At 38.9% G+C, this 15,228-nt stretch overlaps 1 protein-coding gene across 4 annotated transcripts in view; it reads right to left on the minus strand.

Annotated features, from left to right (window-relative positions):
- gabrg3 (gamma-aminobutyric acid type A receptor subunit gamma3) overlaps positions 1–15,228 on the minus strand; it is a 91,132-nt gene that overhangs the window by 30,748 nt on the left and 45,156 nt on the right. For all 4 annotated transcript variants that reach the window (XM_076880346.1, XM_076880347.1, XM_004552806.2 and 1 more), the window contains one exon: positions 2,501–2,721. In XM_076880346.1, coding sequence (XP_076736461.1) covers positions 2,501–2,721 — 221 coding nt within the window. The remainder of the gene's footprint in view (positions 1–2,500; positions 2,722–15,228) is intronic.

The following is a 15,228-nucleotide window of genomic DNA, read 5'->3' on the forward strand; positions in this document are numbered from 1 at the left end:
CACATTAACAAAAAGACGGTAAAAAGCGAAGAACAGCAGAGAGAAGGATCTTTGCAGAGTGACTCTGGTATGATCTTTCAGCCTCATTAAGGCATGGAACTGGGACAATACGATGCATGTGGGAGAGGCATGGATATCACAAAATGTCATCTCTGTTTACTCCAGCCAAGCCAGTGCACAATTAATACCAAATGACATTTCATAGCCTTCTCTCATGCCATCAGCGGATATTACTCCTCAAAGTTTGCACGCTTCTGAATAAAGCTTCATGAGGACCAATCTTTGTTTATGGCTTGACTTGGACACCGAAATGCAGCTACTTCTTTGTTGGATTTACTACTCTGTGTGAATAAAAAAAGTCTGATAGCCTTTAAAGACACTACGTGTGGAATACTTGGCAATACAGTTGCCTCAACAGAAAGTGTCAGTTAAAAAATGTGAAGATGTCAAACATAAGGGCGGCTACAAAAAGACCGAGGACAGTCGAGAGATGCTTATTAGCGAAGGAGCATTTTATTATAAATGTGAAGTGCTGCAATTACAAAGAGTGCTCGAGGGTACGAGGGTAGATGCCTCTGTAAATTGGTCTTATATCTCAAGCAACCAATTTGCACTTACAATAGTTGAAGATAGAGGCTAATTGCTCTTGCACTGCTCTGTTTGGACAATTGTGCTGCCTTCATTTTATTATTAAATAAGGACGCTAAATTTCCTTACAAGATGAAATGAATGGATGTTGCTGGCTCAAAGGTGACACAGCACAGAAAACATCAAGATCCAGAAAAGTAATTACAAAAATCATATGGAAAAAAATGTTGATATGCTATGTACCATAGGAATGATGTCACAGGGTTACAGAAATCCCACGTTTACGCAGAGGATTAATGTGCAGGTTTTATGCAGGCAATTTTCTGGACTGGGGAAAATTTTATGTTCTTGCAAGGAGTTAAAAGCAGACAGAGGACATTTGTTTTGCATTGCTGTTACATGCTGTGCAATAAAATAAAATGCCATCACATACTGAAGATGAAACATCCGATCACTTAACGCCTCTTCCTGCTAACTCAAGCAAAATTAGCAGTAAGAACAGTAACATTATCTTAACAACTGAAAGAATAAAGCCCACACTGCAGCATTTCTTCCTGTAATGAGGGAAGTGATATTTGGTGGCACATCAGTCCCACCTAAAAACACTGAAACTGGCTCAAATTACAGGATAAATGAGCACAGTGAGAATACAAAGACCCTTATAGAGAGCACATGTATCAGAAGCTTAAATGGGGCCGAATGAAACAACATACATTTCAAATTTTATTTATAAGCACAAGTAAATCTATTGTTATACTATGTTCACTATGTTATACTTTAACTATTTGTGTACATAATACTATATTGCCAAATTATGATTATGTGTCCAGTATTAAAACAAACAGAACTAAGAAATAAGCAAATATGGGGACAGACGTAAGAATGTGGGTATGCCATATGCTATTTATGGCACCTCATGCATACTTAGTGGATATACAAGTTTATGCATATACAATTAAGCCATGCTGAGAAGCATAGAGGCAAAAGAACACAAAAGAATGAGAATCTCTGTCCTGGAGTTGCCCAGCAAAAAGCCCAGACTTAAAATGCACCTGAACACTTTGACTCAATGCTTCAACTGCTCTACAAAGTCCAGCAGTAACGGTCTAAATACCTTTCAAAGTTTTCAGTTCAAAACTTCAAAAGGTGGCGGTTGGTACCACCACCTCGCAGCAGCCTAATAATTGGCTGGGTGTGGAGTTTGCATGTTCTCCCTGTGCCTGCATGGGCTAAATGGACTGAGCTTTATACAGTCCTTTTCTACTCTGCTTGAGTACTCAAAGTGCTGAACAGAACATGCCTCAATCACCCATTCACACACATTCATTGAAGCACTTGTTTCTACACCAAAGTGCTTTCTAGCTAACACTCACATAACAGAAAGCAACTTGGGGTACACTATCCTGCCCAAGGATACTTTGGCATGCAGATTGGAGCATCAAACCACTAACCTTTCGATTAGTAGATGATCTACCCTCCTGAGCTATTTATGTAGACACACTGTAGCAAAGTGGCAACCTGTCTGGGATGTACCCCATCTGGACAGCTGGGATATGCTCCACCCCCAAGTTTAATAAGCGGCTACAAAAATTAACTGAAGAATGTATGGATTAAGTACAGGGAGGTTCATCTTTGAATGCATGTAACTGGGGCATGAGTTTCACAGAGGCATTTGCAAGTGAAGAAGCGTCTGTGGTTAGTGATCGCACTAGATTTTTAGGGCATGGTATGTCTGGACACTGAACTGGACTTTGGGGGTCAGGTCAATTCGCAGGATTAAAGGGTTCCTTACACTCTCTGACTGTGTCTCCATATTTGTCCGGGTACGCTGAGGGACAATTCTGCATATCTTCTGACTGTGTTGTATTACAGTAAAACATGAACAGATGTCTGTGTTGAGTTCTGTCTTTACCTTAAGGTATAAAGTATCTTCCCATCGTTCCATATCCTGAGCAGCTGGTTAGGCATTGTAATCCAGTGAGAATCTGCAGTCTTGGAGTTTCTGAAGATGGTGTCAGGTAGCCAAATAAGTCCAACCATGTTGCTGTTCAGAGTCAGTATTTTCATTGTGCTGTTGTATCTGAGGCGACTGTCGGTCCACGTCTGGGCAAAGATGATGTCAATTTGATATTCCTAGAAAAACAAAACCAAACAACGCATCATTTTTTTTGCCATATTATAATCCAAACTATTAAAAAATAAAATACTAATGCTGTTCTGTGGCTATGGGAAGAAAACAGGAGCGATGTCACCTGCTAACCAGGATTATTGAATTTCTGTTTGTGAATGACTCTTTATAGGAGTATTGTGTGTGTCAGAAACACATGAGTCTATACCATCAATCATGTGTCATTTTCACCGGGGTCAGCGTCTATCATTTTATGTATTCACTTGGCCATATGTGACCAGTGATGCTTATTCCATCATTGGTCTGACCTTTCAAAGGCTACATTATTTTTTATCAATTTGTATTTTTTTGAATAAAATGGTAATTTACTACAATTAATGTGAAATATGTAAATGAGAATGAGACAGCTGATGGACAGACCGATGGCACGGCTGTGTTAACCAGCAGACCTGTGAAATGTAAAAAAAAAAAAAAAATCATATTGTTAAACACACTGCTGCTCACTGTATTCATTAAAATACTATATACTCTATTAGTTGTCCTTCATTCAAGCCTGAAGAGTAGGATGGACAGAGCTCTTCATCTGCAGCATCAAGACTCAAGAACAATTTACCACTTCAGCTCCATTTAGCTGACTCTGTGAAGTCTTTAAAAGAAGAACAATTGAATGGCATTCATTTTAAACTACAAAAACCCGTCCATGACTGTCTGTCCATCCATCCATCCAATTCAGGGTCGCAGGGTGGCTGGAGCGTATTCCAGCTGCCATTGAGCAAAAGGTGGGGTAGACTCTGGACAGGTTCCCAGTCTATGTCAGGGCTAACACGGAGAGACAGCCCACCATTCAAACTCACATTCACACATTTTTCTGCATTTTTTTTTTTAACCCTGAGAGTTTCATAAGGTGATATCCACATGAAAAATGAAAAAAAAAAAATCAGGCATGAAAAATGCATTTGAAACTGACTGTTTTCTAATATTTTACTGGAGAAAAGTACAAAAAGTGCATTCTGGGTAAATTGTCAAGGCTCCATATCACCAAGTGCAATAGGTGGCTGCTCAGTACAGGTTAGAGCAAATCACAGGTCTCCTTTTACCTACATTTGATACCACGATCATTTTGTAGCCATTATTTCTTCTTAGTCAAATTATTTTCGAATTTTCATGGTAAAGTGAAAACTGAACCTCTGACATTCTCTCACTTATTTACATTTTTAGTCTTGACTCACTCTACTTCTTATCTAACTCTCAAATACATTATCTGAATCTTATCTCATGTAGGTTTTTAAATTCTCTCCTAATTTTAAAACTACTTACTAACTCTGCCAAGAGTTATTATCAAAAAGCTTATATGCAGGTTACAGTCTTCCATTTAAGCAGGGAGGAAAATTTGAAAATGAATCCAGTAGCATACCACCGAAGAGCCGATGATGCTGTTGATATAAAGTCTTTTTTTTTCAGGATTTAAAACCAAACAAATATACTGTTATGACACTTCCTGGTATTTGTGGTGGTTTTAGCACCTGAAGGTGTAAAGTGGCAGTGAAAAGCCTCCTGCATTTCTCATGAGTAAATATATGTTCTCCATGTACAGTTCGGCCCAGTGTTGCTCTTATAAGCAAGCACGACTTCACTCAGTACGCTGAAATCCTGCACTCTATGGTAGCAGCACTCATGGAGTTGGAGGTTTTCTTGGTCTGCAGATGATGCTTAGACATTCACTCAGTACTTTTTAAAACCTAAGAAAATAAAACTAAAACAAAAAGTTATTTAAGACACAACGTGATTAAAGAACCACATCACTATTACATTAATTGCACATAGGATGCAATTTAATCAAGCTAACAATTGACTGTTATTCAAAAGATACAGTAACTATCCGTGTTGTGACAAGAAAACATATAAATCATGTAGATGAGCAATGATGAGTTGTGCTAGTGCGATCTGCGATATGCCAAGCTAAAATCCTCCTCAGCAACAGCTGAGTTCTTACAGTCCTCTGGTAACAATACAGACAAAGAAGTGAAGCATAATGAAATTAATGATAGCCTGCCCTCCTCCAGCAACCTACATCTTTTTATTCTGCTGCCACCGCCGGAGATGCATTTGACCTTTTACCCAGTCTCTGCACCAGTTTGAATAGCTCACCAATTAGAAGGAAGTCCATAATCAAGAGAACCACTGGGTACTCATGACCTTTAATTGTGTGGTGCTCAGGGGAAAAAAAATGTAAATAATATCCAGCACTTAATGACCAGTGAAAGAACAGAGCTGCAGATCAAACAATGAAACTTAATATGAGCTGAATCACATCTGGAAACAGTCAGCTGCAGGTGGAGGGAGAGACGTAACCCTTACCCATCAGCAATTCTAGCTTTGAGTGTGTTGTATAATTTCACATTAGAGGTAATTTTAACTATTCTGAAGGAGTATCGATCACACTTCCCCTCCCTGCTGCTTGCAGCTGCTTCCAGTCATTACAGCAGGTGTTACTGTGAAGAAAATGGGTCTTTCACCTCAAATGCCTCAGAGGAGCAGCTATATTAAGATTGCTGATGTAGAGATACTGTACATACTCATGTTAAATTTAAAGGTGCTGATGTGCATTACAAATGGACTCCACATGATCATTTCATTCAATATAAAGTACAGAATAAAAGATGTTCATCTTTCACTTTAACCAGCAAGGTTTTGATTTGCTGTCCAGTAAGAAAAAAAGAATAAAACAGCGTTTCCAGCTTTGTGTTGGCAGTTTGGGAAATGGCCCACCTCATTTCGATATGGCAATGTCTCTCTACAAAAAGACAGAGGCATGAAAATAATGATTTTCCCAATTTGGTGTGACCTTCATCCCATTTAACACTATTATGATTAACTGCAATGTCACCTGTGAGCCAGGTGTTATCAATAAACTGGAAGAGTTGGACCTCGTTATTGCTTCTGTGGCTAAATGGGACCAAATCTCTGCGACCAGGCTTGAGCACCTGTGGAAAGACCCCAACTCCCCTCATTGTGTGTGAGTAAACCATTAAATTTCAGTTTTTGGGGAGTGGGGGAGCATGTAGTTCTTTTGTGCCGGCCGACTTCAAATTGGACAAACTTTGACCAATTGTGAACTGTCCCAACAGCTTGTGGCATTCGAGTTCCAGAGAAAATGTTAAACTAATAGGGCAGCACGGTGGCACGGTGGTTAGCACTGTTGCCGCACAGCAAGAAGGTCCTGAGTTCAATTCCAGCATCAGAAAGGCTGGGGTCTTTCTGTGTGGAATTTGCATGTTCTCCCCGTGTTTGCGTGGGTTCCCTCCAGGTACTCCGGCTTCCTCCCACCATCCAAAGACATGCAGCTTGTGGGGATAGGTTAATTGGATAATCCAAATTGTCACTAGGTATGAATGTGAGTGCGAATGGTTGTCTGTCCCTGTGTGTTGGCCCTGCGACAGACTGGCGACCTGTCCAGGGTGTACCCCGCCTCTCGCTCTATGACAGCTGGGATAGGCTCCAGCGACCCTGAAAAGGATAAGCGGATGGATGGATGTTAAACTAATTTCTTCAAGTCAGAGAATGGTGCATATAATTTAATTTTTGCTTGATGCATAAAGTTAAAAGATTAAAACTGATAAAACAAGTTTAAAAAAAAAGAGACTTTTCCATTTGATTACTTTTTGTATGATGGATTATGCAGAAAAAGTAGAATTGGGCTGAAAGATCTATCGCTTTATCACCTATTCAGGTTGTAAATTATGTTTTTTAAAAAGTAACTAAGTAACTAAGTAATTAATTACCTTTGAAAATAAGTAACCAGTAAAGTAACAAGATTACTTTTTTGGGGAAGTAATCAGTAATTAGTTACTGATTACTTTTTTCAAGTAACTTGACCAACACTGGTTACAACTGCTGTCATAATGTTGGCTGATATGCAAATTTGAGTGTGCAGGTGCCTCTCCGTGATTGGTGCATACAGGGGGCGGACAAGAAAACATGTACGGATTGGCTAACTACCTGGAGACAACGTATATGATGACACCGCCATGGACTGCCAGTCATATATCCTCAGCTCACCTTAACCGACCGCTGTTTCTTTATACAGGAGCATGTAGGGGTGGACTGCCTTTTTATTTGATGACCTTTTTCTCATGTTTTTGTTAGTTGGTTTGATTCTTTTCATAGATAAGTTTGGTACATCCTTTAGATAGGCTCCCTTTTGTTTGTTGTTTTGGCGTTAGGTCCACCCCAAAGCTATAGTCCGTTCCTTTTGCTTTGTTAAAATTCACTCACTCTAAATAAATCACCATCAAAATTGTACTCGTTGTGTGATGTGCTGCTTGGGGTCATACGGGGATGGATCACCCTTATGTTATGGTCTGGCCACCCCTAGACGGGCCATAACATTATGCAATGTTTTGGTTTTTTTCATTCAGTGTATAAGAGTTATCACAGATGATGGTGAGTACCTAACTCTTAAGCTTTTGTGTTGTTTGGCTTTTGAAAATTGTTCTCCCTTAGAAACACTGACAAACATCAAAAACTACTAATTTTTCACAAAAGTCCTTTTGTTGTTCTCCAAAAATGTGATTAATTGTGTTTAAAAAGGTTACTATATTCTAAATGTAAAAAGTGCAAGCTACAAGCTATTTAAAAGCATGTGCAGAAGTGCAAACATGAGGTTTTTATAGAGGTTTTTGGTAATTGAAGATAATAAGGGTATTCTGTTCATTTGCAGTTTTGACATGTAGACATGGAAAATGCTTGACAAAATAAGTGTAGGTTCATATGAGGCACCAGTGTAAATTTACTTTTTTAAATACACTGTGGAGAAAGCTAAATATTATCCCATCATTTCTCATTCTGTCCTGTCTGACAGAAGTTAAGTTAGGTCACGCTGACCACATTTACTCTCATAATGGAATAATTCCTCATCAGCTTTTAAATCATGTGGACAAATGGGAATATTACTCCTTATTGAAAACATGCACATGGCTTAATGTCGAGGAATTATTCTGCCACAGTTTACCCGTTGTTTAAAGTGGCCAGAATGCAAATGAGACAGCCACCGGGCTGAATAATGGCTCAGGAATGAATGTACAGCTGAAATGTGAGGCAGGATGACACCTCTGCTCTGAACCGCCTGCAGTGGTTCAGCTGTTCAGGGCCATCTTCCACTAACCTTCCTGTCTTCTTATGTAAATACATCTTTGTTAATGACTTTTTTAGATGCAAAGCAATTTATAGAATAACCTTGTTCTGCACTGTGTCGCCTCAAATGGGTGGGATATGCCTAATCACCACATTCTGCCTATGCAGAGGAATACTTGAAATATAAAACATTAAAATTGCCTCTTTGACCCCTGCATGGAATTATGCATCTATAAGCTCTGCAGTAAGACACGCACACACGAGTTGTTTGATATATTATAATTTGTGGTTACAACTCAATTCCAAAACCGTGGGACACTGTAAATTGTAAATAAAAATGTAAGTAAAGTGAGTAAATTATATTTATATAGCGCTTTTCACAGATAAAAATCACAAAGTGCTTTACAACACAAGAAATGGAAATATAAAACAATGTAACAGTAAATAAAACAGCAATGCAAAACAATAAAAACACCATAAGAGGAAATTAATCAAATGCTTTTTTTTTTTTAATAAAAATGTCTTCAGCTGTTTTTTAAAAGAATCAATGGAGTCCGTGCAGCGTAGAGACAGTGGAAGAGAATTCCACAACCGTGGTGCCACTGCCAGAAAGGCCCGATCACCATGAGTTTTAAAACGAGTGTGTGGTACCACCAGCAGTCTCTGATCTTATGACCTTAAAGCTCGAGACGATGAATGTGGTTTCAGCAGGTCAGATAAATACTGGGGAGCTTGACCATGTAGGGCCCTAAAGGTTAGAACTAAAATTTTAAAATGATACCTAAAACTTAAAGTGAAGGGAGGCTAAAACAGGATTTTCCTTTGCTTCTCTGCTTCCCCTTGAGGAATGCATTTTGGTTTTTGGACTTTACGTTAAGTTTTTCTTTATCCTGCCCAACTGAGTCTGAATTTGGGACCTTCCATTCAAACCCTGACATAGGAATTCATGGTAAATACTTACACTCAGAGTGCAGCCAGAACCTTGTGGATCTGAAACTGAAATTCCTCCACTATTAGTGACGCATTTGCTGCAGGATGGTGATTTAACTACAAAATGGGATATCTGCTTGGTAGTCTCAAATCTAAACAGAAGTATGACAAGAATACAACCAGTTGGCAACCAGATGAGCTGAATCCCCTACTGCAAAAAGACTGGACACAGACGAGTTGTGCTCATTGGTGCAGACTGACTCAGATCGATTGACTGCATTTACAATTTAGATGGCAATTATTTGCAAACCTCTACTAATCTGACTGACAGTGACTGTGTGTGATCAGAACTTGGCTGTTTGGGGTCTTCCACCAGGTGGCCTGTGCAATCACCTCACAGTTAGAAGTGGTTGAGGGTGTGAATAGCAAAAAAAACCCCAATCATCGATAAACACGGTTGACTGAGCCGTAAGAGAGCAGTTAATTTAATCAACACCCAACTGGCATTTCTGTTCAGCTGGTTAGCTTTTGTGTGTAGACCGTGTTTCAAATAAAATAGGGCAACTTAGGTAACATTAGATGAATACATAAATCTTGCTTCTTTGTATACTATTATCAAAAGTTTGAGGTCAGGCCTTATTATGGGAGTTTCTCAGAAAAGGTGAACAAGACTTGACTTTTAACTGGACATTAAAAGGCAGCAGTAGAGCTGGCATGCTGATATGTGCCAACATATGAATATAGAATTGAAAATATAGAATAATGGATAGAATAAAAGAAAAATGAGAGCAAACTGCATTTTCACCCTTGGGTATTCATCGACTTTATTCCAAAGATTGTGGTTGCACTATTGGTGCCCAACTTCAAGTTCTTCAAGGATTATAAAGTCTATATTTTACTTCACATGAACTGAACTGAAGCACTTTCAGAACAAGTATTTCTTCTGAAAATCACAAATAGCTGTATCTTTCATTCTTGCCACATCCTTGTTTTCAACTACCTAGCAATTACCTGCCTGACTAAACATCGTCCTGCTAAAATCTGTAGCCTTTTAGAGTTGTATTGTTAATTTCCAATTCGTAAGTTCAGCGTGGGTCACTGCACCAAGAACGATAAACTAGGGCAAAGTGTACAGCTTCAGCCCTGCAGTGTGAAGCTGGCACTTAATGATTATGCAGAAAAAGGCACAAAGTACATACTGTATCTGTCCTCTGCTTTGAGTCATCTTGGCACTCTCCTTCCCGGCTAAGGGTTTTCTTCTTGTACTTATTAAAGGCAGCAAAAGGTTACATGTAAGAAGGAGGCTAACTTTATCATCCATGTGGTAGGGCCTAGTGCTCAAAGTGCACAGATACAGTAGGTGAAGGCTGAAAACCAAATAATTCACACTTAGATTCAGTTTAGATTCGGGGCACGCGTGATCACAAGCATGTGATAAAACTGACTGCGCATACTGTTCTGGGTTATCTGGTTTTCACCAGATCTTTGCCATTTCTTGTGGTGTTTTCTGGACGTGTTCCCTGTCTCTGTCATCATTTTAACTTGAAGTGTAGTTTCTCATGTGACTTTTGTTTATCAGGTTTTCAGCAAACATCACAAGTTCATTCCCGTGTCTTCATCTGCATTTGGGTCAACCTCAACACATTGACGTGGTATGTAAACCTGTTTCTGCCTCACTCAGTTTTTTTTCTCCCACTGAAAGAGTCTGCTGAACGTAAATGGACTGAGGATGGTTTTAGCATGGATCGCTAGACCACGCAAACAATGGTTGTTGTGGTTTATTTTGGTTATCATTCATGTTTCAGAGTTGAGTTAACTTTATCAGCCCACAAAAAAGCTATCCGGTGTTTCTGTCTTTTAGTCTGCTTCAGCCAATTAAAAAATATATATTTCAAACCTTCTGCTAACACTCAACAGCCTTAAGTCCTCTGAACATTACTGATCATAATGGCCAGCATATCCAGTTAGCAGAGAACTTATCAGATACAGGTGACACTGGTAATGAATTAAGATTTTTAATTTCATCAACTGCCCAGCTACAGCTGATAATTCTGAGACCGCATCCCAGCGCATGCATTCCTCCGGTATTCCTGCATGAAACTACAACCTGCCAACATGTGACTCGTCCCTGAAACTTGGACTAAAACCAGAGAAAAGAGAAAAAGGTGGACCAGTTCTGCTTTTTTTGACCTTTTCTGTTGAGTAGCAATGGTGGCTGCCAGTATTTTTGTTACTTCCTCTTAAATAAGGTAGTTGTTGACACCACACAAATGATCAATGATGAGGTCACTGTATGAACAAATAATTCCTAAGAGACTAAAGCTCAGGTTGCAGACAGCTCAACTTTTTTTTTTCTACTGCCAAATCTGTGTGAAGATGTCTGAGCTGTTCAGACCTTCTGCTTATGACCAATCAGATGAAGTTATGTAGAGAGAGAGAGAGAGAGACATTATTTTATACACAACTCCTATCATTGCACAAATTTGAATGCATGTTAGACATCATGACTGTTAGTGCTAAAAGAATATTTTACTAAAGCTGTTAAAGCGGAATGAGGAATATTAACAAAAGACTGAGTAGCAGACTGATGAAGTTAGCAATGCTGTGTGTCTGAATGGCTTCAGGGTCATTAAAGAAATTGAATATATGCCAATAAAAGGTTTTCTCAAACCTTGATTCTTGTGCTGTTAGTTGAAGTTTCTTTCAGGGGAGAAAAAAAAAAAAAAAACTAAAAGTATGGATGGAAGGCACTTTCTGAAATACAGTAATGTCAAGGACAGAGAGTCACATCACTGGGCCAGAACGAGACCTGGAAAAACTCTAACAGAAGCTGAAAATACCTGCCAAGTAGGGCTGGGGGATATGGCCTAAAATCCATATCGCGATATAATTTGAAGCACGTGCGGTAACAATATATATCGCGATATATTCTTTTCTTCTGTATAACGTATTTTCCACACTATAAGGCACACTTAAAATCCTTTAATTTTCTCAAAAATCGAGAGTGTGCCTTATGTATGAATTCTGGTTGTGCTTACTGACCTCAAACCGATTTTGGTGTGCAGAAATCTGTTAAAAAATGTTTTGATGGATTCTCAGAGTATTACGGCTGCCGTAGTAAGGAGCTTCGTGGAGTAATCTGGGTCCAAAACTCCGTCCGTTTCAGGTCCCAAAGTCAAACGAACGGTCTAAATTCTTTCATCTTTAATAAAATCATCAGCGTTGCTGCTTTAGCAGGTGTAACATTAAGTTTAACATCCATGCATCCATGAAAACAGAATTTATTAGATTTAACGGAGTTAGAAGTTAACAGGAAGTTAGCCTGCTAGTTTCCACCTAAACATTTCATACCATGTTCTGACTGAGATATTTTTGAAACTAATTAAAACGTACAGCTCTGCTACCACTTCCAACATAAATGAAGACAGGAAACTAAACAGCAGTGGCGTTTGCAGGGTTACTGAAGTTCGACTACCTGGTATATAATGTTGTGCTACGTGATTGCTAGCGACATAGCTATGTTAGCATAACATTAGCACAGTGAAGCTGGAGGATGAACGCCAAATTTTTTTCCACTCGATAAAAGTTAACGTGAGGGATTCTGGTGGTTAGGGACAAATGCAATCGCGTAGCAGGATGCTATACACGGGCCAAACTTCAGTCAGGAGAACAACTGGGATTATTCATCCACAATACGAGGTTAGTCATTAATATACTGCAACAACATGGGAACAGAACAGCTGCGAGAGAATTCAACATTAATAAATCAATGTTACGGAAGTGGAGGAAGCGCAGTTTTTGGCTTTCCCCACATTTCAAAAGTGCTTCATCTCTTTGCTATGACTGTCGCCCGCCATAATTTGCAGATGATAATGGTTGTAGCGCTGCGATGCTTTCGACCAAAACAGGCGCAGCTTGATGACATCATCAACATGCGCTATCACGATAGAGCGGTATAGTCAAAATCTCTATCGTTGGCCAATTTATATCGTTTATATCGTATATTGTTTATATCGCCCACCCCTACTGCCAAGCAAGGTTACTAGGTAGTCGCTGACTCTTAGATTACTTAAATAAACTGTGAAGAACAAATATATTAGAAAAAAACCAAGGATTATTTGTCTTTTGATACAGTGGCTGTACATTAACTCCCAAAAACAACACACTGTGACATCCCCAGAGGTGCTCAGACTCTCCCACATAACTGCATCACTGAAACTGATACCTCAGGTTTTGCAGATTTTATCAGACAATCTGCCCTGCAAGAGAACAAACCAAAAACACACTGAATCCTTCCTTCCTACTAGGAAAATTTGCTTCTGTTAACAGTAGGCAAGACAAAGAGGATCCTTTGTACGCACAGGTATCATGAAAATTATGAACACTGCTAAAAACAGAAAAGATATTTCTGAGTTCATTAAATACTAACTGAACCACACGTGAAGAATATTAATATTCCAGAGACCTGTTCTATGTTGTGTTACCGAGAGCCTCATAATTTGATCCTCATGCTGATGGCTTAATTTCCCAAATCTTCAGCCACAAAGTAAAAATAAGAAATGCAACATTCTCTTTGTTCAACTAGACGCTTTGTAACTGTTAAACCATCAGTTACAAAACTGTTCTTTACACCATGGATGAGAAATGATCAAGGTCATTTTGTATTCTAGCAGGTGTGAGCCAAACAGTTACAGTGACTGCAAACTGCAGGGACATTACAAATTAATGTTATGGTGGGAGCTAAAGAAAACCACACGAGCAGGGATGTTGGAGGAGCTCTGCCAGCAGCTTCTTTCTGCAGCAGGAAATGAGCTGGCATAAATACTGTGTTTCTCTGGTCATCCAGTGTATAACAAACAGCTTGTGAGTGGGAAGCTCTCAGTGAGAAAAGCATTGTTGGCTTTTGTTTGGCAGGAATTCCTTGTTTACAGGAGGCTTCCTTGGACACTGCATTCCCAGCAAGTTCTGTATTAACACAACTACTTTATGATTACAAAGATTTGGTCTTCTCTGATTAAGCATATTGTTCACTGCTAACAAAAACATGTCTCAGAGCTTTGCTTTTTCTGATTAGCTCCTTCTTGCTGTGCTTCACTGTCACTATTTTCAAATTAAACAGCTTACTGGAAATCGGTCCCCATTTAGATGCTTTCCTTTTCAACACCTTTTCTCTAAACCACATGACCCTGATTGTTTTACACTCGGCATGGGATCTGTCCTGGTCTGTGTTTTCTGTTGGGTTCTTTGTGCAGTGTTGTACTGCCTGTGCTCGCCTGCATTTGTCTACATGTTCACTGTTATTGGTCTTTGGTTTCTTGTTAGTTTTCTCTTGTGTTGTGGTTAATTTCCCAACTTTAATTAAATATATCACAAGATAACCCTAATCCAAAGGGGAATTTACAAGTGCATAATGTTTAGATGATCTGACTGAACTAATTCTGGCTGCTGGTTAATGTGGTGTGGTGTGATGGTTGTTCTTAACATTAGTCTGAAAATACAATGTACTGAAGTTTATATAATAAACTATGAAATATTTATAGAGCACAAAATTGCAGCAGTTGCCTCAAGGCGCTTTATATTGTAAAGACCCTACCCCTCATAATCTTGATTTATGCACTTCATAAAATGCTGATTTTATTGCATTAAATACCTTACACAAGAAGCACATTTCTTTGGGACTGACATGCAAATACACTAAATTATGACCATAAACCAGCACAAGAGGAACATTTGAGAGATCCAGGTGTATGACACATTGGTGTATGGTATTCTAATTCGGGAGCATCAAACACATGGCCCTGAAAAGTCCAGTCTGATCGACTCTTTCACTTAGGAACACATGGAAATTACCATGTCAGTTTACAGTTTACCTCCGACAAAGTTTTCACTAATGGAAAGACCATTACTTGGACAAAAAAAAAAAAACTGGGGGAGCAAATCAACAGTTTAAAATAAACAACTTATGGAAAAGAAGTCTGCTTATAATTATAGGACAAAGTCCTGGTAACAAGCTGCCAGTGGTTTTTCTGTAATATTAAGTCTTCAATTCTTAAAGTTTAAGCCCCAAAAGCTTTTCTCCTCATGCTGTCTTTAATTCATTTCAGCAGCATTTAGATCATGTAGAAAACCACAGAGGTATTATTGAAATTGTACTTTTTAAATATAAAAGTTTGTTTCTGTTTGAGGTATGGCTGAGTCTTGCTGTAGTGGGCATCGGGGGGATAAAAGCAATTCTAACTGTACTTTTCATCAACTGATTAGCGCCGCTTGGTGATTTCCACCCACCAGGCTCAGGAGAGCAGTTAGGAGCTCATTATATCTTAATACAGCACAGTGAGGTAAAGAAGACACGACAGTCACTTGTTTTCTTTTCAGAAATAATATGATCACCTTTTAATAAAAAAACAAAAAACCTTTCTTTAGTGTATATGCATATATAATATAATATA

The sequence above is a fragment of the Maylandia zebra genome, linkage group LG23, assembly GCF_041146795.1.
Source record: "Maylandia zebra isolate NMK-2024a linkage group LG23, Mzebra_GT3a, whole genome shotgun sequence".
NCBI classification, from domain to species: Eukaryota; Metazoa; Chordata; class Actinopteri; order Cichliformes; family Cichlidae; genus Maylandia; species Maylandia zebra.